Source organism: Astyanax mexicanus, chromosome 1, assembly GCF_023375975.1.
Source record: "Astyanax mexicanus isolate ESR-SI-001 chromosome 1, AstMex3_surface, whole genome shotgun sequence".
In the NCBI taxonomy this organism is placed as follows: domain Eukaryota; kingdom Metazoa; phylum Chordata; class Actinopteri; order Characiformes; family Acestrorhamphidae; genus Astyanax; species Astyanax mexicanus.
In genome coordinates, this window is record NC_064408.1 from 108,086,323 (window position 1) to 108,110,207 (window position 23,885).

Sequence of the window (23,885 nt, forward strand, 5' to 3'; positions counted from 1 at the left end):
TTTGCCCCTTTCTTCTGTGTAACTTGGCACAAGTCCAGCTTTACCATACTAAAGTCTACATTCCTCTAGTATTCATCTGTCTAGTTTTGGTGAGCTTGTGTCTATTGCAGCTTCAGCTTTCTGTTCTTGGCTGCCAGACATGGTTTTCTGCTATTCTGCAGAGCACTTCTGGTTGATTTGATAACTGTATAAATGAATAGGTCTACTGGCTTTTTCTAATAAATTGCTTGGTGAGTGTATATTGTCTTTAGAAGTAATTCAGATACTAAATTAAGCCTCTGTGGTCAATGAATGTGCCGGTGTTTCAGACATTCAATATTTTTAAATGTTTTATTAATATCTTTGTGATAAAATATCCAGTTCACCAATAATATGTGAATATATGTGAATAATATTTCCACACCCACCTTTGTTTTTTTTTTTTGTTAAACTGACAAGTAAGTCTTTTGTAATTTTTAGTTCAGAGTGTTTAGTGCCAAGAGTTTCACACAAAGCATAGATGGTCGCACACATCCACTAATTACAGATGAAAGGTAGATAACGGAGAAACACCAGTTAAACATAGCGAGAGGCAGATGATGGACACACAAATCTAATAATTACAAATGAGTGGCAGATGATGCTTAATTATCACAAAGATCAAGGTACATTGAAAAAGGGTGGGCGATATGGCCCTAAAACACAATATTTCATGGCTATTTTTCGCAATAACGATACTCTTGGCGATATGACAAAACACTGGATAAAAAAAATAAACATTTCAAGAATACACTACTAATTAAAAAATAAATTTCATTAATGCATATGATATTATATGGGACACCCCTAACTGAGATATTCAAAAATACATGGATTTTTTTTTTCAGATTTGTAACAGAGGTCAATGATCCAGAATGTCATGATACTAATAATGCACTCCAAATATCTCCACATATCCAGGATTAAAGTAAAATAAATGATACTGGACAGATATAATCTGTCTCTAATAGATATAAAATAGGAAATGAGAACAGTGGATTTTTTTCTTTTTGCCAAAAACAGCAAAAAAGTAGTACCCTGATGTGATAATTAGGGCTGGGAGATATGGCACAATATTTCAGGGTATAATATCGTTCAGGATATTCAAAAATGTTATTCTACGATATTATTGCGTACAATACGATATGGCACACCGCTACATTGAATGTAAATTGAATTTGACATGCCGGCACATTCATCATCCTCAGAAAGTCAAGGATTGCATATTTGTTTGAGTTGTAGTGCTAAAGTATTGTGGGATGTGAACTTTATGTTATGTGTTTTTCATTCTTGATGCTTACAGAATGCCACTGGCTAATCCAAAGCACAACATAATAATCTCCATTTTACTAACTTGTCCCATTTTGTCTGAGGTGTCCAAACCCAGCTCGAGAGTAACACAGCTTTTCCTGCTCTAATACATCTGCCTGTTAACCCTTTCAGGAACTGAATAAGATGTATCAGTGAAGGGAATATACTGCACAAGAGCAGAGCTGTGGCAGACTGCACCATGACTGCTTTTGGACACTCTTGTCTTGATAATAAGTGGATATTGCATACAGTAGATTATATACCTAACACCATTAATAATTGTCTCAATCTGTTTAGACTGATTTAATAGTACTAATAGGACTAGCAGTGTTTTGGCCCAGTGGGGCACCTACCATGTATTTAGCCTTACTTAAAGTTGTATGTTTGGAGTTTTTAAGACATTTTCTTGACAAAAAGTGCATTTCTTTGTTACATAAGTTGAATGGCAGTTTACCAGTATATGTAGTACACTAGATTGATTAACATTTTTTGCTATAATGAGACAATACATGTGATATGGTCTTAATATACAGTATGCAATTGCAAAACAACGAAATACAAGCATGATATAGCAAGTTATATCATACTTGTAGTAGTATGTACTGTAGTAGTCTCTTGTGTAGATAGTAGAATTGTAGATAGAATATCTGGGCATGTTATGGGTGTTTTGCTATTTTTGGGTGTTAGACATTGAGGATCAGAGAAAGAATAGCTCTCAATAGCTCTGATAGTTAGATAACAATTAGAAAATAAACAAAATTAACCTACAAATGAGTTTTATGGATTACTTTTTATCATTTTAATCTAGCAGATCTAGCTTGATTGGATTAGATAAAGCCCCAACTTGGTCTGTTGTAATATTACCAATATTGGAGTAAGATTGGCGGCGCTGAACCTAAGGTGTGTGTTTGGTAGGTGCCCCGGAGCCATCCTGTACACACAGGCACACATATTCAAACACACACCACAAAGAGCCCGTGGCGAGCTGTGAGCCATTCAGACTTTGTTGGGTTTTGTATTTAGTCCCAGATGAGGGAGGCAAGCCCTGCTGAGAAACTAGAAACTTTAGAGCAGGCAGGCACCAGCTCACCCACCGGACTCACCCAACAGGGCACGCAGAAGTTCGGGGGCGTCCGGGTTGGTAACGGTCCCACCGAGGATGAGGCCGAGATCATCGAGCATGACCAGCTATCCCAGCACTCCGAGGACGGAGATGAGGTGGGTGGAGATAGAGACTGCAGCTGTTGTGACTGGAGTGGAGATATACTTCAGTGTACCTTCACTTCAATAGCTTCAAAATAAATATAAAGCTTTGGAAAAAATTAAGAGACCACTTCAGTCTCTAAATCAGTTTCTCTGATTTTGCTATTTATAGGTTTATGTTTGAGTAAAATGAACATTGATGTTTTATGCTATAAACTATGGATAGTATTTCTCCAAAATTCCAAATAAATATATTTTAGACCTTAAATAATGTAAAGAAAACAAGTTCATATTCATAAAGTTTTAAGAGTTCAGAAATAAATCAATATTTCATGGAATAACCATGGTTGTCAATCACAGTTTTCATGCATCTTAGCATGTTCTCCTCCACCAGTCTTACACTCTGCTTTTGGATACTTTTGGATAACTTTATGCCCATCATGGTGCACAAATTCAAGCAGTTCAGTTTGGTTTGATGGCTTGTGGTCATCTATCTTCCTCTTGATTATATTCCAGAGGTTTTCAATTTGGTAAAATCAAGGAAGCTCATCATTTTAAGTGGTCTTTTATTTATATCCAGGGCTGAATATGTACAAATGTTTGTGTTCATCCCTTCTAATAAATGCATTCAGCTACTGTAATTTAGGTTGCACCCTTTGCTGACACAGATTTCATTTGCAAATGCTTTTAGATGCTTATATGCTTATAGATAGAATAGAACTGAGTGAGAATTAATGGGCAGTGTGCCAAAGGCCAGGCATGGGCTTGAAGATTATTAAGCCCCCACCATTTGAGCTGTGGAGCTGTGGAGCAGCGTTCTCTGGAATAACATGATGCGGTGGGGTGGTGGTCACCCAACATTCTGACTTCATTAATGCTCTTGTTTCTCAATGCAATTAAATCCTCACAGCAGTGAACACAACAGTAAGCACTTAGTGGTATTTATTGAATAAACTGGATATGGATTTTAATTAAGCCATATCGAAGACTGAATGTGCCATTGATTTTCTTTTTTTCAAAGTGATTATATACATTAATCTTTATATATAGTGTATTTATGTATATTTTAATTTATTCCAAAGCCAGTGTGCTTTTAGACAAAGATAAACATACTGCCCAGATGGATTGTATGCATATATGAATGCTGGCACATATTGTTGTTTATATTTCACTTGTTTCATCTTTCATTTCATACAGGATGTTTAAAGAGCAGGTCATTCCTCACTTCTCATGTGTTTCCTCATGCACACCGGCAATGAGTTAAAACAGCAGACACATTACATACAACTCAATACAATAAATACAACAACATTTATATTCACTTTAGATTAACTAGCAACTGATTTAATCCTAGCTTGAAGTACAAAAAATACTGTAGGCATAGGAAATATATTTAATGAAATCCAGTTAGACTTCCTCAGTTTTACACTGGACTTTATTTAATCAGTTAAAAATATTACATTTTTTGCAAAACTGAAATATTGCTTTCTTCATAAAATACAGGAATCACAATCTTACTGTATAGACTGTAAACCTAATATTGGTGAAAGTGGTCTTAATTTTATCTCTGGGTGATATTAAAAAGCTCAAATTTAAGTTCCCTATAGCTGTAAATACCCTACTCTTAAACAATATGATATGAGACAATATAAATTCTTACCTTGAGGGTGCAGCGTAAGGCACAATGGAGGGATAGAAGAGGAGTAAGGAAGAGATGAAGATCAGAAGGACCACTTTTCCACTTCACAGTAATCTGAGAAATGTAAACAGTGAGATATCTTCTCCTGAGGAAGCCGCGAGCACCATGCGTCACCAGCTCCGTAAATTCCAGTTACTGTAACACGGAAAATATTTGCATCATTAGCACTGAATGATACAGTCACTGTTCATGTATTTAGTGAATATTTAGTATTGATTTAATTTACAGTCATAGAACAATCGAAAGAGAAAGAGCAATCCTTTTAAATTTATATTTATTAATACATTAGACAAATAGGTATTTTTAACATATAACTTTCATGTATTACCTAAGGAAATATGAACCATGTGACTAACTTCCATTTCTGCTTCTGTTCAAGCACTCAGAGGAAGAGCCGGTAAGACAGACGTGCACTGCTGTGTGTGTGTGTTCAGGGAATGTGTTTGAATGAAAGCATGCCTTTCTTTCCTATATTTCCATGTTTTCTTTCCTATATTATAGAGTGGCATGCAATACAAATGGGGGCACCCCTGATAATAAATGAGTAGAAGATGAATTTTTCTATGATAGGCATAAAGTATTCTTTTTTTTATTTTAACATTTTGTGGAGTTATGAATATAACTTAATTTTAGGAGACTGAGCCATGCCCTTTATTCCTCCCACTCGCTCTATATAAACCCTCACTTCCTCTCTACCTGCCTGTCAAAAACTTAACACCCACCTCCTCCCCAGTTTCAGCTTCATGCTTCCCAGTGATGCTAGCCCAAACTTCTGCCCAAAACTTCTAAGATCCCCCTCCCACACACACACACTTTTTTCCTTTCATCTAAGGGTGTGTGAAGTACAAGCAAAAATTACCTTAGTGTGTTACTTATGATTTGACACTTGGTCAGTTCCTGCCTCTTGAGTACTGTTGATCGAATCAACAAACAAAACCCTTTCCAGTTTAACGGAAACTCCTCCCAGTTCAACTAAAAATCAATACCACCAGAAATAATTGTTGTCTAACAAGCAAATTTGCATATTCCTTCCTGCAAAACATTTGGTCTTAGAACAACAATAGACTTAACAATCAGCATCCATGGGTTTATCTAAGCAGCTGCCTAGCACTTTAAACAGCAGAGTGTTTTCAGGTAAAAAAAAAAAAATTTTTCTAATGTATTGGAGAACTACCATGAGCGGGAATGTCGGAGGTCCTAATGAAGCCTAATGAATCTTCATCTATATTTCACTAAAAGATTTTGACCAGGGCTGTCCAAACTATTGCATGCCTCTGAACATATCCATGCAAATGAATTTTCCATCAAGAATTTTTGTCTTGACTAGACTCCTATTTACCTTAAAAGGTGTAATTTTCCTAGAAACCATTCAGTTTTTTTGCGTTTTTATTTTTAAATAAAATAGGTCACTCAGAGTTGCATATGCATGCTGCGTGTGAATCTGTTCTTCTACCCCCATCGCCTGCATTAGCCAATGAAAGAAAATAGACAGAAAAACGAGTGAATCAGGAAAAGACCCCAAACTGACGCCAACCAGTAATTTAGACTTAATGGTCTCGCCCACCTGCAGAGCCCTGAAGGTATTGTCACAGTGCTGTTATGTTTGCATGTCATACATTTTTTCATGAGTAAGAGTTGAAATCCTGTCGTTCTTCCCCGTCCACTCCTCCGACAAACTAAAACAGCCAGAACCAGGAGCACCGGAGCACTTTCTCACAAAACCAGCTACAGATCACCGCAAAATTTATGAAAAAAACATGAATTGAGATCTTTAAGTTTCTCAAAAAGGGGCACAAACTGTCCTCTACTTGATAATATAATAATATAAAAATTAATTTGCATACAAAAAAAGTCATGCTTCTCAAAACAGCATAACATGCCATAACCACCATAGTGAAGAGGGATGAGGTTTACCTTCAACAGGTACCAAGTTTAGGTTTAGCTCTTGAAGTTCACAAAGTCTAAACCCTAAACAGCCAGTGTCTTAACTGTAGAACAATGAGCGCATTAGCTCACTGTTTTTCCATGAGGCTGATGGAGCCGCACAGGCAGTCCGAACAAAAGGATCAGGTGGGAAAAGGGAAGCAGGTCTTTGCCAAGTCAAACGTTACAAGACCGACATGGAGAGAAGCACTTCTGGTGGGTTTCCTATGTGATAAAAAACACACTTTAACCTCCAGTCTTACCACATACCACACATATTACTGACATGCTCGGCTGTGTACCTGCTTCAGTAGATGATAAAAGGGTTTTTTAAAAGCTGCTAACTTGTGGAAGACTACTTTGTTTGAGAAATGGTTTCATGGGTCATCTGAAGGTCAGGAAAAAAGGGGTTAGCCTGCTATCACAGTCACCGCACCATTGTTTTCAGCAGAAATGAGTCAGAGTGGCTTACTCAATGAGAGGATATTATGATGGAAATAATGATTAGAGGTCCAGCATGGCTACTTCTTGAATAAACAGCCTGGAAGAACTGTACAACTTTATTTTCCAGTGTTCATGTAGTTCAGGAAGGACGAAAGGAATATTGATTGCTCAGTCAGATCAAAAGAAATGAAAAGGTGATGAGTGTCCAGTTGGATTTCTGATATATTGGGGGATTACTTGGCTCTTAAGTACACTATACTTCCAAATGTTTGTGGACATGCTTTCTAATGAATGTATCCAGCTACTTTAAGTTGCACGCATTGCTGACACAGATGTGCAAAAGCACACATACAACTTGTGTAGTCCCTCTAGATAGCACTGTCAATTAAAGAGAAGGTAACACTTTACAATAAGAGTACATTAATTAACAGTATTTACGACAGAATGTCTAATTATCAATTGACACGAGTTAAACCAGGTGTTTCAGTTTCATTGTACAACCCCTGTATATCTTGCCCCAACCCACCTTCTCCATTTTACACTACCTGCTCAATATCATAATATGCTCGTTTTCTCTGTATGTGTGCAGTTTGACTTTGGAGATGTAGCAGTTCACCAGGCCATTCACACTATTGAATACTGTCTTGGCTGTATCTCCAACACTGCCTCCTACCTGCGCCTCTGGGCTCTTAGTCTGGCCCATGCACGTGAGTACTCGCAAAGATTTAAACATGCGGTTCTTAAGGATATCCAGTATTTGCATTATATTGATGTTTTCATCTCTCTTCTACATCAAGTTTGTTTCTCTGTTTCTGTCTGTGTCTATCAGAGCTGTCTGAGGTGCTGTGGGGAATGGTCATGCACCTGGGCCTGGCCTCCCGGAGTGGTGGTGGATTCTTTGGCCTGTGTATCATCTTCCCAGCCTTTGCCACACTGACAGTGTGCATTTTGTTGGTCATGGAGGGGCTGTCTGCATTCTTGCATGCTCTGCGTCTGCACTGGTAAGTTACAGAAGTCCTTCAAATGTCAATTTTTTTCTCTCATTCTCATCATATGCTTGTTGTACTTATTAAATAACATTATTCATTATTCAGTTTCTTAATGTTTCAATCTATATTTCTATATATATATATAGATCATTTCAGTAGCATCTACACTTTTTTCGATTGCGTCTCATCACAAGATTGTACCTGACGCACATCTGGAGTTACGAGGCTGATTGTTTGCTTCACTAAAGAAGCAAATTTAATTAGAAAGCTTCCTTTAAAGTCATCCCACGATGATACCATGAAGTGTCAAATTTGTCAGTTTCACAGACACATAATCAATTACAGATGAAAGGCAAGTGATAGACACAGTAAGAGGCATTAGAACAGTGCATCCTATTTTAGCGATCTATAGCGCACTGGTCAATGGCGCATTGCTCTGGCTTTGGCGCGTTGGGATCATAAGAGCATTGGGCTTTGTGCATCTCAGCAGAGAAAACTGAACACACAATTGACCTGAACACACGTCACTTCCAGACCACCACGCCCACTGGCATTAATATATTCCTAAAGTCCAATGTTTTTTTAAGAACGTGTGCACAAGGTGTGAAAATAGACTGTTGACAGGGTGTAAGATAGCCACGAGCATCACAGGGTGCACAATAAGGCCCAGTATCTAATTTGCATTGTTATTTTGCAGATACTGTATATATTAATAGAAACATCAAGAAACATCAAATTTAACATAAAGGCACATCAAACAACCCCAAAATGAGTTTTTGAAGTTATGTTCTGTTTTAGTAACAGTGTCATAGGTACAACATAGGTACAAAGGTTTTATGTGTGTGCAGAACACACAGACTGTGCATTTTTATGACCAGGCACTTTTGCCAATTAAACTGCAGATCATGCTGCTTGTAAAAGCCAGAGCACAGACCTAGTAAAGGACAGATTTCCTAAATAAGGGCATCAAAATGTTCCATTACATTACATTTGGCAGACGCTTTTGTCCAAAGCGACTTACAATATTGAAGTGCAAATAGAAGAGGTTAAGTACAAAAATAATAGAAGTTAAAAATAAAGCATCTATAGATAGGGCCTTAAGGAGGTCAGAGGGAAATAATGGGATAGAGGAGTAGAGAAGAGGAAGAAGGAGATGAGGTTAGAATTAGTTAGTTTGTTAGAGGTGTTAGGAGAGTAAGTGCTCTTTGAAGAGCTCTGTCTTCAGGAGTTTCTTAAAGATAGCGAGAGATTCTCCTGATCTGGTAGTGGAAGGTAGTTTGTTCCACCATTGGGGAACTCTGTATGAGAACAGTCTGGATTGCTTTGTGTGAGTGTTTGGCAAAGCGAGGCGACGTTCATTGGAGGAGCGCAGCGGCCGGGAGGTAGCGTAAGCCTTCAGGAGCGAGTGCAGGTAGGAAGGAGCCTGTACTGTCATCACCTTGTAGGCGATTGTAAGCACTTTGAATTTGAATTGTAAGCACTTTGAATTTCCATCTGAGATCCTTCCCAATGCAGGACCATGAACTGCACTGTGTGGACTCCTGTTCATTTATGGTTTCTTCTCATGTTAAAGTAACTGTCTCCAATATACATTCCTCCAATATTACTACTGAATTATAGAGCATTACTGTGAGAATTACGATGTATAACAAAAGCAGCATTGGAGATTTGGTTTCTAATCTAATACGTTTTACCTTTAGCTCTTAAGTACACTATATTTCCAAATGGTTGTGAGAATTGCATTTTATTCAGTGACAAGAGCTGCGATAGTGAAGTCAAGGTGTTGGATGATCACCACCCCAACTTATCCCCAATTCCCCAATTTATCCCAAAAGTATTAAATGAAGCCGTATGTTCATGTTTATCGGCTCTACTGCTCAACTCCTGCTTTATTAGCTCTACATCTCTGAAGGGACTGGGCAATCTATGTCAGCATTAAATGTAGAGTAACTTAATGCATTTGTTAGACAGGATGTCCCCAAATATTTGGACATATAGTGTATACTTAATTTATTGCTAGGGCAATACAGCTGATGACAAATAAGATAAGAAAAGACAGATCCACAGTACAGCACCAGAAAAAATAAAAATAAATAAATAAAGCACATAAAAACAAATGTCCATCCCCGATACTTAAATAAAATGAAAATCAGAATGTTAGACACAATCACATGCCAGTAAAAAGTTCTTTGAACTCAAAGCACAAGTATGGAGTCAGAATGAAGCATGAGGTATGAGGTAGTTTTCTAGCCAGTGTGTAGAGAACATTCAGCTTAGCTTGTCTTTTTCGATTTGCACAGACGTAGGGATGGGCAATATTCCTAAAAACCTTTATGTGCATATACTTAAGCAAAATTATGATATACAGCTCTGGAAAAATAAGAGACCACTTAAAAATGACGAGTTTCTTTGATTTTACCAAATTGAAAACCTCTGGAATATAATCAAGAGGAAGATGGATGATCACCATCCATCAAACCAACCTCAACTGCTTGAATTTTTGCACCAGGAGTGGCATAAATTTATCCAAAAGCAGTGTGTAAGACTGGTGGAGGAGAAAGTGCCAAGATACATGAAAACTGTGACTAAAAACCAGGGTTATTCCACCAATTTCTGAACTCTTAAGACTTTATAATTATGAACGTGTTTTCTTTGCATTATTTGAGGTCTGAAAGCTCTGAAAATAAATGCTCTAAATGACAATATTTTTATTTAGAAATTGAGATAAATGTTGTCTGTAGTTTATAGAATAAAAAAACAATGTTCATTTTACTCAAACATATACCTATAAATAGCAAAATCTGAGAAACTAATTTAGAAACTGAAGTGGTATCTTAATTCTTTCCAGAGCTGTACATTACTCCACTATATGATGAAAACCTTAAAAAAGTATAACATTAAAGCATCACTATTTACTTGCAACATCAGAAATACAGTATAGCGTATATAGCAGATTGTCTATAATAATAAACACAGGACAGTTGCACACTGCTGTTGACTGTTGTTTGAGATGTTAAAATAAAATCATCATGCTTATTCTTTAGTTGAGATGTTTCTACAACATAATTTCTACAAGACTACACTCCTGAAATCCTTCCACACCAAACCATTTCCGCACAAAATATGTACCTTCTTTTTTAAAATTAAATCAGACACATATGCTAACTAAGAGATAGATATATATATATATTTTTTTTTTTTATAAAACAGTTTTAAATATGTTGATATTTATGCCTGACGTAGAAGTCCCTACAGTTATTTAATAATTGCACCTTGAAATTAGTATGAAATAAGCATTGAAGTCTTATGAGGATTTATAAGCTGCTGAGACTGTAGTTGTTTTGGAAGCTCTGCTCTAACCTCTGTCTCTCCTTTATCGACTATTCCAGGGTGGAGTTCCAGAACAAGTTCTACACCGGCTTGGGCTTCAAGTTCGTGCCCTTCTCTTTTGACAGCATCCTGGAGGGGCGCTTCGATGAGTAAAGCCGCTCTAACTATCTCCCAGCACAAACAAGGATTTCCCAGTATTCTGCTCTCTGCATGGAGCCCACGTGTACCCTCTCATGTCGTGTCAATACAGCTGCTGTTATGAAATGGCCATAAGCTATTACATTTGCCCTCTAAATGACTACTAGGAAACCATTGTTGTCAGTGTTCTTTTTCCCTAAAGCTATCTTTCCTTCTCTTCAATACAAATAGATGTTGCTAACAGTTTAGAATAAAGAACTCATCATCACTAAATAGTTGCACCCTGAAGGAATTGTCAGATTGCAATGCTATTCTAAAGGAACAATAAATGATTAAATAATTGGACTGATATGGACAACTCTTGGTCATACTTATTGAGCAACACATGCAGAAGTAGTGTGTAATACATGTGTAACAGAACATCAGATGTCTCAGCATGGAGTTGTAGAGGTTCCTAATGGAGTCCAGCAATTATCGATTAGCATTAATGCCGCTCGAATGCTAATTTATGCTAATTAATGCTAATTAATCCATGGAGCATTGATGGCACGTCCATATGGAATTCCTAACATTTTCTATAAGAGATAGGTTTGACATTGTAGCTGGCCATTGCATAGTATCTGTGTCTTCAAGGCAAGCTTTTCAGATCCACTGATTGCAGAATCTCATTAATGTAAGTTTGGGCTTAAAAAAGATTTAAATCTGGCATTGACTCCACCCTTTTGGAGGTGTAACACAAGACAACAATTCACAGTGCCTCCATACAAGTAATTGTTGGTTATTGTTACCAAGACTCAGTTAATTCTATCTGGGTGCAACTATTGTTTTGTTGATTAGTGTAAATTACCATAGTAGTGCAGTACAGTATCAGGAACAGTATTTCTGAACAATGCTGTGGTGTAATGCCGAAAACGTGAAATGTCAGCATGACAAATATGACAAACTAAAGGTTAAACTTTATTATCCTGAGCAGCCCTTCTAAAGGAATTCCAACAATAACAAAGCACGGGGGATACCCATCCTCCTGTGGAAAATACTCATCACATCTTTTACTGATTCCCTCTGATCACCCCGTCTCTCATCTGCACTTATTTTGTTACTGGAATGCAACCATTTGAGGAAAGGAAGCAGGAGCAGATGTTTCCTGATCAAGCCGAAGATTCTTTAAATCTGACTTCAGATTTCCCAAACTATATTTCCCATGGGGACTGTACTCATAAAGGCTTTCCGAAGAGAAAAACTATCTTAAGATATTTATAAAAAGGGATGTCCTTTACCAAGATGATCCTAACAAATCTTACATTCGTTCTTTAGAAAAGTAACTGCAAACTTTATCAAAGTTTTAATGATCCTACTACGCTTGTGGAACCTTTACTTTTAGTAAGCCCTAAAAAAAGAAAATCAATGAAAAGTGAATGTCAGTCAGTCAGTAAAAACTGGTGGCGTTAAAAAAAACAAGGTGTTTGAAAAAAAAAAAAAAGTCAAAAGTGAGTTTTGAGTTCATATGCAGATTGCTTGTAATGTAGCTGTTTATGCTGCATTTTGCAGCTTATTATGAATGAGACACATTTATAATTTTCCATAATATAGTTAAATTTGTGCACAAATTGTTAAAAATTAAGTAAACAAGGAACTGTATTGAGTGGTGGAGGAAATAATCAACAGGACACAAATCTATCTTTAAAAAATAGAATAACAATAGTGTGACATCAGAAAGCTATTGTTTTTCTTAAGTAGAAACTAACAGTAATTTAAGAACAATCACCACTTATAATACTGTAAAAATAGATATTAATTTTAGAAATTTGACAGGTTAAAATTATATGTCACCATTTGATCTTTTACAGAATGTGATAAGTTTAAGGCCAAGTGTAAGGTTACAAAATATTTAAGAACTTATATTTTTATGAATACCAATTATTAAGATTTTTTTAATCAAGAAAATAATGTATTTATTAATATATAACTATTTATCTTGCATTTGTTCTTTAGTATAAAATTATAAAAAAGGTATTTTCTAAGCTCGTTCTTAAGATCTTACAACGTTTTGAATCTGACCCCTGATCTGTTACAACTCTTACTTAACTATACCACCTACAGTCATAGCCCTACGGCAGCTATAATAAACATCAGTGACATATCTTTAGATTCCTAATCTAAGAAGCAGCAGAAGAAGCATTTCACAAATACTACATATTCAGTGGTAAAATGTGTGTGTGTGTGTGTGTGTGTGTGTAAACTCTTCAACCACGGTGCATATCTGTAGCAGGTCATCCATACTGTGTGGTTTGTAATTGCAGTGGCAGAAGATGTAATAAAATGACCTGTATATTGATGGCTCTGGTCTATAACCACTATAAAGAGGTGCTGTGCTCCGTGTTATTGCTGGAAGTGTTGTTCTGTGTGTGGATGTGATTTTGGTCTGTGAGTGTATGCATGTTCCATAAGAGACACCACTTCAAATGTGTTTGTTGATGTTTGTGATGAGGTGGAGCACATCTCTACCAGAAATCCACCATTAAATAAACCTGCTGGGAGAAAAACACTGAAGTGCACCGCTCTTTCTTTTATTTTAAGAAACTTTAGTGTACTTAAGCTGAGATTTGAATAATTAATAAATTGGGTACTGTAAAATGGAACAGTAATAAGCAATTTTGATGATATTTTTTAAAGGAAGTGGTTTTACTTCCTTGATAGCAAGAACATTTAATAAACGGCACTTTTTTGGTGGCGTTTCTTCGTTTAATGTTGATGATAAAAATAAAAATAAACTTTTAAAAACCTTTATTTAACATTCATAGGCATTGATTTTCTGACAATGAATCTTGATATGGAAACTTTTAATTGAGCTATTTAGCTGCTTCCTCAAATAATAATTATTATTATATTTATATATGATATTGATTACGAATTAATTGTAACTTTCTACACTGTAGAAACTTAGCTTTAAGAATAAAATACAAACAATATATATATATATATATATATATATATATATATATATGTTTCATGTAAAAAAAGTTTAATAAAAACAATACTTGTAAGACTAATGTTGAATCAATGTAAAATTGATGGGCACAAATAAATCAATTCTGATGTCAGAGATCAACATAGTTTCAGAGCATTATTAGACGGAAAAATCTACTTTAATTCAACATATTGTTGCCATCTGGGTAGTATGCTTAGAAATACAGAAATTATAAATTATAATAAGTTCTCAGATGCATACAGTGAGTCCAAGAAGTATTTGATCCCTTGCTGATTTTCTTCGTTGGCCCACTAATAAAGACATGATCATTCTATACTTTTAATGGTAGATGTATTCTTACATGGAGAGACAGAATATTAAAAAGAAAATCCAGAAAATAAATCTAAGGAATATATATTAATTGATTTGTATTTCATGGAGTGAAATAAGTATTTGATCCCTTAGTATTCATTAGCAGTTCTGGCTTTTACAGACCAGTTAGACACTCCCAATCAACTTGTTACCTGACCTGAAGCCACCTGTTCTCCCTAATCAAAAGGCAACAAAGGATTGGCTCAAGAAAAATCACATTAAGGTCATGGAGTGGCCCAGCCAGTCGCCAGACCTCAATCCGATCGAAAATCTATGGAGGGAGCTGAAGGTCAGAGTTGCCAAGCGACAGCCCACCAACCTTCATGATTTAAAGAGGATCTGCAAAGAAGAGTGGGCCAAAATTCCCCCTGGTGTGTGTGCTAAACTTGTGGTTAACTACAACAAACGTCTCACCGCTGTGCTTCAGAATGCAAATCGCTGATTTTTCTTTTACAGTGGTTTTGAGGAGAATGTTTTTTTTTCATTGGCTGGTTCACAACACTATTAAAACTCACCGTAGGCTCACAACACAACTTATTTTTTTAAGTGTAACAAAAATAGTCATTATTTTCTGTAATTATTCCAGGTAGCTACACTATATTTGTCTAATCTGTGTTGTATGAGGTAAATTACCTCAGGAGTCTGCAGCCAGGTTAGCTTTTAGCCTAGCTTTACCCTAGCTTTAGCCTGCTCCTGTTTCCAGGTTTTTGACTCAAGTCTTACTAGTGTTATGTATAAGATAATATTGGAATATAATCAGTCAATGTTTTATTATAACCGATTCCTTATAATCGATTCTTGGCAAGCCCAGGCGGCACCTGAGGAGAAAACATTATGGCTCAATAAAGGAGCCAAAATGGAAGCAGGGGTTTGGAGGGGGCCGGACGGCCGCCCTGTGTTACCCAGTGGACTTAGGGCTGCTGTGCTTGGAGAAGCACACAGTGTTGGACACGTGGGAATCAACCAGATGATGAAGAATGTACAGTATTGGTGGCACCCACATTTAAAGGACATGGTAACAGACTGGGTAAGAACTTGTCAAATTTGTAGTCAGTATAATCCTAAACCCTCCATTAAGCCACCACCTGGTAAGTTTCCCCATCGTGGCCGGCTGTTTTCAGGTAAGGCAGAAGCCTTTTTCATTAAAATTCTGCCCATTGGCTATACTAAATTTGACGTGGTGTTGGCTGTATGGAATTGTCTGTAAATTCTGGAGTCGTAGATATATTGGGGGCAAGTAGAGATGAGATATTGGGGTTTCTTGTGAAGTTTGGTGATAATGCGATAAATGTTAAAGAATAAAAGAGAATAAAGGGTTAAGAGTTCAGGCATTGGCAAGCCCATCAGCGTTCCGGACGCGGAGCTGACCCGTTTTACGGTGCTGGGTTTACGTATACAATTGTGTAGGATTGGTGTAGGTTAAAGTGATTTCATACTGGGAGGAGAATTGAGTATTTAATAGGACTGTATGCATGTAATGTTTCAGAGTCTGTCCCTGGAAGCTGACCGGTCTGCGAATCGTGAGGCTTCAGGGCAGGGTCTCCAGGAGCGTCCTGTTAATAAACTTGTTTTCTTTTGAGCACATCTACGACTCCGGGTGAACCTTCATAAACTAACAGAGGTTTTAGGTAATTATTTTGGTTTATATGCAACACTAGTAAAATAAAGTAAGCTGTTTCTTTTCTGATTTATGTTTAGCTGCATTTATGGTAGAGACTTTTGCTACAACACTTGATAACATGCAGGCTGTTATTAGCTAACTAATAAAATAACTAGCAATACATGAAAAACGTATGGTAAAAGTCTAGTATGATTTAACATTCTAATGAGATAAAAACACCACTCACTCTAATGCGTGTCTCATTTGTTTCATTCTCTTGGAATAGGGCAAAATAAACATCTTGTTTTTTATGACAATAGACCAAAAGTATAAAACTCGTAAGTAGAAACTTACAAGGAGGACTTGAAGGCACCATAACACCTTGTTTTTAGTGACAAGCTAACAAAAATACAAATAAATCAAGCCAAGACACCGTCCCAGTTTTGTGGTTTTAGATATGTTCCATTACAGAAGCGGTAATTACAATTGTCATTTATGGTATGTCACTTACATGGACTTGTGTAATGTGAAAGTACATGCAGATAACTTAGACTAACAGTAAAGGGTTATATTGCTTTACTGGCAATGATGCACTGCAGTAATAACTTTCTTTGTGTTAAAGCGAGACCTGTCTACTATAAACATAATAAGCAATGTAGGAAGTTTTGTTGAGGATTAAGTACTCTGCTGTGTAACTTTGCACAATAGTATGCAATGTATATTTTAGTACATAAACAGAAGTGTAAAGAGGTACATGGGGTGTTTTTTTTAAGCACATCCACACACACACACACACACACTGCAGCCTGGCACCAGAAGGGAGGACAGTTCTTCCCATTCAGTAAACACTATTCAGATTCCTGTGCAGGTCAGTGCTTGTCTCCGTGTCTCTTTAACATGGAAATTGCTTTCATTCTAAATCACCAGCTTTTTCCAGAATTTCACTGGAAAACAGAAAGAGCTTTCTGTTTATATATATATATATATATATTAAAAAAATTGTACGTCTTGTACATTACAACATATTTAATGCTGTACATTTAAAATAATTTGTAATTACTTTTATATATTAAATATGTAAGTGCTTTATTTCTATTATTATTTATTATATGCTTAGTATCTAATGCATTAGAGACATTCCGTCTCACATTCAGACATTTCTGTTGCATATTTCAAGAAATATCTAGCCTGTTTGTGTAATTTGCAGGAGGCCTACTATGTATGAGTAATGAGAGTCCTTTGGCAGGACTCCAAACATTACATACATACTCCTACCTGTGCAACATGATTCTAATGTCACTAAAGTCACTCTGGGTAAAAATAGAGTAATTAAGTTTAATTTACTCTGACATGACAAAAGTCATGGGATAGCAGTATGTACATTTTTCATGAGGTGTTTCTTCGCAGATGACCTGGGAATGACCACACCTGAGAGGCATGCCTACCACTATGTGAGGTGTTATCTTGTGTTACCTTGTGAGGAAGCGTGCTCATGACGATCAGAATTTGAGTGATGCTTGATAGTAGGTACCAGAGGGATGGGAGTTTCTATTTTTGAAGTTGTGTGGTCTTTAACATTCCACGATCCACAGTCTCATGTGTGTACCTGGAGTATGTTGTAGGAGGCATTACCACTCACAGTGGACAGCGCAGTGAGTGGTAATGATTGTGACTTGCAGTGTCTGTCTAGAGTTGTCTGTGCGAATCACTGAGTATACAGTTTATGATACAGTTTATGACTCTGGAAGAAATCACATTCCACACACATACCCTGCAGACCAGTACAACATTTTTTTAGCTTTAATACTTAATTGAAATAAATAAAAAAAAAACATTTGGCATGTCAGTGTATATAGCACTTTTCTCATAATCTCATAAAAGGTTGATTTAGAAAAAAAGTGCACAAGAAGAGCATGCATAAGGCTTTTTTAGAGCCATGAAACTAATAACTCTGAATAATTTTTAATTTAAGTCCAACATCCACAGAAGATCTGGTGTGCAGGCTGGATCCAGAAGTTTGGCTAAATAAAAGTGATACAAGACAAGAGCAGTTTAAACTGGATGCATAAAAGCATCAATATGAGCAATATAACAATACATGTAACTTAAGTGGAGTTTGTGTGGGTTAATATGGGGTTCAAAATGAAACACAACACAGTATAAAAAGTATACCAAGGTCTTAAACTAATATAAAAGTTAATTATAACATAGAGTTCTGTTCACTGGTTTAAAGCCTGCTGCCTGATATAATATCTTATTGATAGTGAACTGTCCTCAAAAATACAGTTTAAGTGAAAGAGCGCACTCTGCTGTTTAAAAAATGCATAACCAGACTAGCCTCACAATGAGCCTGTTTTTTTTTGCTTGTAGCTGTTTTTGAACTGGTCCTTCATTGGTTGACAACATCTTATTCTGGCAAGCCAGGGGGCACAGCATAATTAGGGCCCTATGAAATCTGTTTTATTTATTGGAAAATTCTATTTTTATATTTTGTTACATAAAATAATCCAATTAATTGCATGCTCTATCATTAATTAATTTAATAAATGAAACACATTTAATCACATTCATCAAGTATTTTAAACTGTACAATTCAATTGAGTTTTAGCTGAGGAGTGAAGTAGTGCATGAATAACTGGCATAGACTCACTTTGGCTGAAAACTGGCTCAGCTTCCATCCTGTTGCCAATTTCTTTATTAAATGGTTGTTTAATTTCCTCAGGAAAAAATCTCTCCAGTTATTGTCAAATGTTTTTTTTTTTTTAAGAATCTTCAGAGAACCAGAAGCGTTTCTCACATTTTTGACCCACTGATATGTTGAACGCTAATCAGTGGTACGTCCTCCTGGGCCTGCAGGGGCCAATGATGCATTGTTCTCCTGTAATTTATCACTGTTTGGTGAGTCCTCCTCAGGCCATGTCTGCTCTACAACAGAAGGTGTGTCATTTCCATTGGTCACTCACACTTCCTCCGATATATTTTAGCATTAATCTGCATGGATAAGAGCTAGAATAACAGCTAGGTTACTGTTAGGAGAAATTCTGTGTACTGAGTACTGTGTATTATTTATATATTATAGATTATTATAGATTAAATTATATTACAACCATTCAATATATATTTTCAAACCTCCCACGCCTAGCTAATATTTAAATGGTTGTATTTATTAATATAAATATATTAATTTAGGTCCACTTTTATAACAACAACAACAATAACAGTGATGGGGATATAAAACAAGATTTATTTTTTGCATTTTTTAAAACAAAGCAACAGTTTTAAAAAGATTTTAGTGAAAAAAAGTTAGGGACCAAAAATACAAAAGGAATTTTAGTGCTTTACAGTAATACAATGACGAATGACACAAAGATTATCACAAGGTCATTATAATGTGCATTATTTAGTTGAAGAGAAATTTATATTATAAGTTTATATTTTAGAATGAATAGAAACAGAGTCCGGGGGTGTGAGGGGGGATTTCTAGCCAATGAGGTGTGAACTCTGTCCTTATCAAGCTGTCTCGTGCAGCTAAAAAAAAAGCTACCGCAAGCCTGCAGCCGCCTTGCTCTCGCGAAATTAAAATGCCGCATGTCATCACCATGCAGTGAAGGCGCAGACTCAAGTCGGACAAAACAAACCAACATGCACTGAAGCAATTGAAGTTGAACAAACCTCATGATACATTGTGGATGGTTTCTTCAATTACTCTTTTAATTTCTTTAATAACATGTTTTAGGTTGTACCACTGTATTTGAAAACACTGGTTAATAGCCACACTATAAAGCATTAAACTGAATTTGTGTTGGTTTTCTTCCTAGATAGCAAGGAATATTTTATTAACAATGTTATTAACAACTATGGTTGCATTACGTATATTAATGTTGATGGAAAAACAACCTTTCATATAATATTGGATAGTGCTGAAATTCTGACATTAAATCAATGTTTATATAAAGGCTTTAAATAGTTGGGACTCTTCTACACTCTCAATGCTTTTAGACAGAAGGTGCTCCCCTCAAATAGTATAATGACTTATATTTAAATGCCCCTTTATACACCAGAATATCAGTACAAGGTATAATAAAATATGAAGATGTACATATTTAATAAAAATAAAATGTAATGCAAACAATACATATAAAACAATAATAATAAAACAACCTAAAATTGTTGTGCACAAATATTTTTACATCAGATATAAAATCTGATTAAGACGAGGAGATAATAAATATTGATTTAACATAATTTTGCTATCTGTGATAACTACAAGACAATCAAAATACAACAAACTTTAGAGACATTTATTCATATTAATAGTTCTACTCTGTTTACTGAAAGACCCCCTTCAAGTTTACAGGAAATAACAGGAAGTGTCAAACCAAGCTCAGCTTTTGAAACTGAACTTTGATGGCATGTGTTTGTCTTTAAGAGTGTGTATATAGATAGCTGCATAGTTTGGCATTGAATAGCATGCATTTGAAAGTTATGAGACATCAATTCGACCATTCAAATAAAGTGATACCAAACAATTAACACCAGAGATATTTTGTAAAATGTATTTATTTTTTATTGTCTTACATCTAAACAAGAATCAAGAAGCAGATAATCAAGTTAATTTTTCAGCAGACATAATTGAAAATTTATAAAAAATAAAGGAAATATAAAATAAAGAAGGATGAAAAGAAAAAACTTCAATATCAAAAATACAATATTACAACAAAACCCTGTAGATATAGTTATGGTTGGGTTGGTGGATAAGTATATTTCTCTTCTTATTGGATCAGAACTGTAGGGAGAAAAATGTTATTGTTATTACATTATATAAGTCTCTAAGCAAGGTATTCTGACAGAATTATATTATATTACATTAAACTGCACTATGCTATAAAATAATAATAATATTGTAATAATGGTAATGGTAATAACTTACCAGCTCACATGGCCACATTTTCATACAGGACTGTTTAAAAAAAACATATTTAACATATTTAAAAAATATATATCAAATAAATGTTAAAAAAAAACATTATATTGAAATGTTATTTAAATATGACTTGGATGTGTCACGTCCTGACCCTGTTTCCTGTCTGTCCTCATGCCTGTGTGTTCCCCACGTGACCTGTGCCCCTGTGTTCTGTCTCAGTACTTTTCCACCTCAATTTGTAGCTCCGCCCCCTAGCCCCAGGTGTTTCCACTTCCTGTGTGTGTTAAATAGCCCTCCTGTTTTATTGTTTTTTGTCGGTCTTTGCACCAACTTCTGTCGTTTGTCTCCCAGCGTTTCTTTTAGTCTTGTTTCAGTTACTCGTTTGTTTCTTTGTTTAGCCTCCCTGTTTTATGTTATCGTTACTCCCTCGTTTGTTTTGGTTTATTTCTTTGTTCCGTGTTTACTTGTTTCTTTGTTATTTATATATTTATTAAATCTCAATTACCTGCACTTCCGTCCGCCTCCTCGACTCCCTGACTGCACGTGCCTGACAGGATGTAAATAAACTACATGAAATTAGGGAAGAAAATGAACCTGCAGGGACATGTGAACAATGATCAACATATAGGGAGAATATATTGTATAAATGTATATATTTGTGGTATAAAACTATAATTTTTCTCAGAGACCCTTGTGAAAAGGAAGTATCCTTAAGAGCATTAAAAGTATGTTCAAATTAGATTAAGAATACTAAAAGTGCATTTTCAATTTAATATACTTTATGAAAATACACGTTATATATACTTTCTCAGTATTTCTATAAAATGTATTTTTAAGCAATATGATTTAAAATATATGTTGCGTTGATTAAATACTGCTTAAAGTGCACATTTTTTCTCCCAGTAACATTAAGGTGTACACAATATGTGCATCAAAATGCAAAGTAGTACATTTACAATATACTTCAAGAGTATTAAAAAAGGTGTTTAAAAAACACATACTTAAATCTACTGTTTTCAGAAGTTGTACAAAAAAGGGCACTCAAAAGCACAATGTAATGCTTTTATGTTTTGTTTAAATATAGCTTAATTACAACTGAAATATACTTATGCTGCCATAAGTTGTTCCAAAATAGTACATTCAGTATGTATTTAAGTACATATTTTAATTTTAAAAAGGATAAACTTTTCCATGTTAAGTTTACTTTAAAAAAATATACTTAAATATACTTTTCTTTTACTATGGGGATTTTACCTTCAAATACCTAATCTACTGTAAATATATAAGAGCACAATTAGGAGATCAAATGTTTAACAGGTGTTTGAGATGAAAAGATTGAATGTATAGCAGGAAGAAGCATTCACTGTAGATCAAAACCACAGGGCTGACTTTCAGTGATGCATTTCCTGATGCTGCATATTGAAATATTTAACTCACTAAAAATTAAAGATTCACGTTACAGAAGAAATTCTCATTTTATTACATGGTTATAGTTAACTATTATTACACTGTTCAAATTCTTACTGTATAGCCAAAGTGGAGAAAACTATAGAAGTTTAATACCGTGTTGCATGCCTCTTTCTTCTCTTTTTTTCCGGCACACTAATGTACATGCAATGAGGGTCAGTAAGGTGCACACAAAGCCAAGTGAAGCCAGGGTAAAAAACACAGTCAAGTGAAATACTTTAGTCTCCTCAGTGTTTGTTGGCTGGGTCGGCAGTGTTTGAGGGCTGGGTGTTGGATGTGAAAAACCTTCAATTACAAATAAGAAAAACATAACCATTAAAATACTGTTTGCAAAAACTGGAACATTAAACAAGGAGCCCTATTGTTCCCAGTATGTTAAATCCAAAACATGAATAGAAATTTGTGCTCTGAAAATTGCAGAAAATTATAAAAGATATGCCCAATATCTTGGCATGGAGCTTAGAGAGCTTTAGAGCTGCTCATGCAGCTTGAATATTCATTCGCTTCCTGCAGATTTTGTGGTAGGGTGTTGACAGTCTGTGTTGATAGAGGTGCAAAATGCATTCTGTAATATTAAACTGTATCAAATCCACACACATCCCAGATAACGCAGCAGGAGCAAGAACGCATGCGGATATGTGCGCTGTTCTAGGAACAGTATTTGTACTGTGACTTATGACGTATTCCCTGCCCACAAGAACTTACAGATAGACAAGAACGTAGACTGAGAAACAGCTCCACACATTTTAATCAGGGAAAGATCTGGTGGTGCAGATGTCAATAATTAAACGGACTATTAAACAAAAAAAAACATATTTTCCTATATAAATATTCAGAAAATGTAGATGATTTGTTCACTTATTTTTACTTCCAAATGTTTTGTCGTTTTTTTGTTCACTTTTTGACATAATGTTAATTTGGAAGTGACATAATCAACGAACCAAAAACAAAAGCTTTAAAATTACCTGTAAAGTCCTTTGGAAGTTTTCTATCCAAAAGTAAATTATATATTATGTATATAATATGTTACTGAAATATAACTTTATTCTGTAAATGAACATATGCATGTTAAAACAGCATGTTTTCTGGTATAATTCTACAAAATCAACACAATTATGCATAGTGCTGAATTAATAATAAATAAGAATGATAAATCTATAATAGTGTAAAGAATATATATGACTCATCTGAACACATATGAAAACATAAAAATTAAACAAATTCTACTAAACTGCAAGGTAAGAACATTTTAGTTTCTTAAGATTTTAAGAAACGTAAGAAATGATTTTAGAAACAAACCTTTGACGTTAAGCTTAAATGTGTAGCATGAAGAAGCATTCACAATGAATGATAACCATGAACTGTCTGTGATCTTCACAGGACTGATAGTCAGTGATGATTTCCCTGATGCAGCATCTTCTACTGTCTGAACTCTCTCACACAGGGGTCTCCGGGTTCTGCTGGAGGTGCAGGGTGAAGGGCAGCGGGTTATAGGAACT

General features: G+C 35.5%; 2 protein-coding genes across 4 annotated transcripts in view; one reads left to right on the forward strand and one right to left on the reverse strand.

The window, feature by feature from the left end:
* The window catches only part of atp6v0a1b (ATPase H+ transporting V0 subunit a1b), a 29,893-nt gene extending 16,293 nt beyond the window's left edge, over positions 1–13,600 (forward strand). Inside the window, exons 18-22 of one of the 3 annotated variants that reach the window (XM_007239762.3) lie at positions 2,353–2,547; positions 4,611–4,628; positions 7,188–7,305; positions 7,428–7,599; positions 10,977–13,600. In XM_007239762.3, the coding sequence (XP_007239824.2) occupies positions 2,353–2,547; positions 4,611–4,628; positions 7,188–7,305; positions 7,428–7,599; positions 10,977–11,070 (597 nt within the window). In that variant the 3' untranslated portion in view covers positions 11,071–13,600. The remainder of the gene's footprint in view (positions 1–2,352; positions 2,548–4,610; positions 4,629–7,187; positions 7,306–7,427; positions 7,600–10,976) is intronic. The other 2 variants (XM_007239764.3, XM_007239765.3) reach the window with 2 other exon arrangements.
* Positions 13,601–20,578: 6,978 nt separating this feature from the next.
* The window catches only part of LOC103037430 (uncharacterized), a 57,006-nt gene continuing 53,699 nt past the window's right edge, over positions 20,579–23,885 (reverse strand). The window contains exons 10-13 of the mRNA XM_049463944.1: positions 22,483–22,671; positions 21,425–21,466; positions 20,926–20,955; positions 20,579–20,781 (exon numbers count right to left, since the gene is read on the reverse strand). Coding sequence (XP_049319901.1) covers positions 20,930–20,955; positions 21,425–21,466; positions 22,483–22,671 — 257 coding nt within the window. The 3' untranslated portion in view covers positions 20,579–20,781; positions 20,926–20,929. The remainder of the gene's footprint in view (positions 20,782–20,925; positions 20,956–21,424; positions 21,467–22,482; positions 22,672–23,885) is intronic.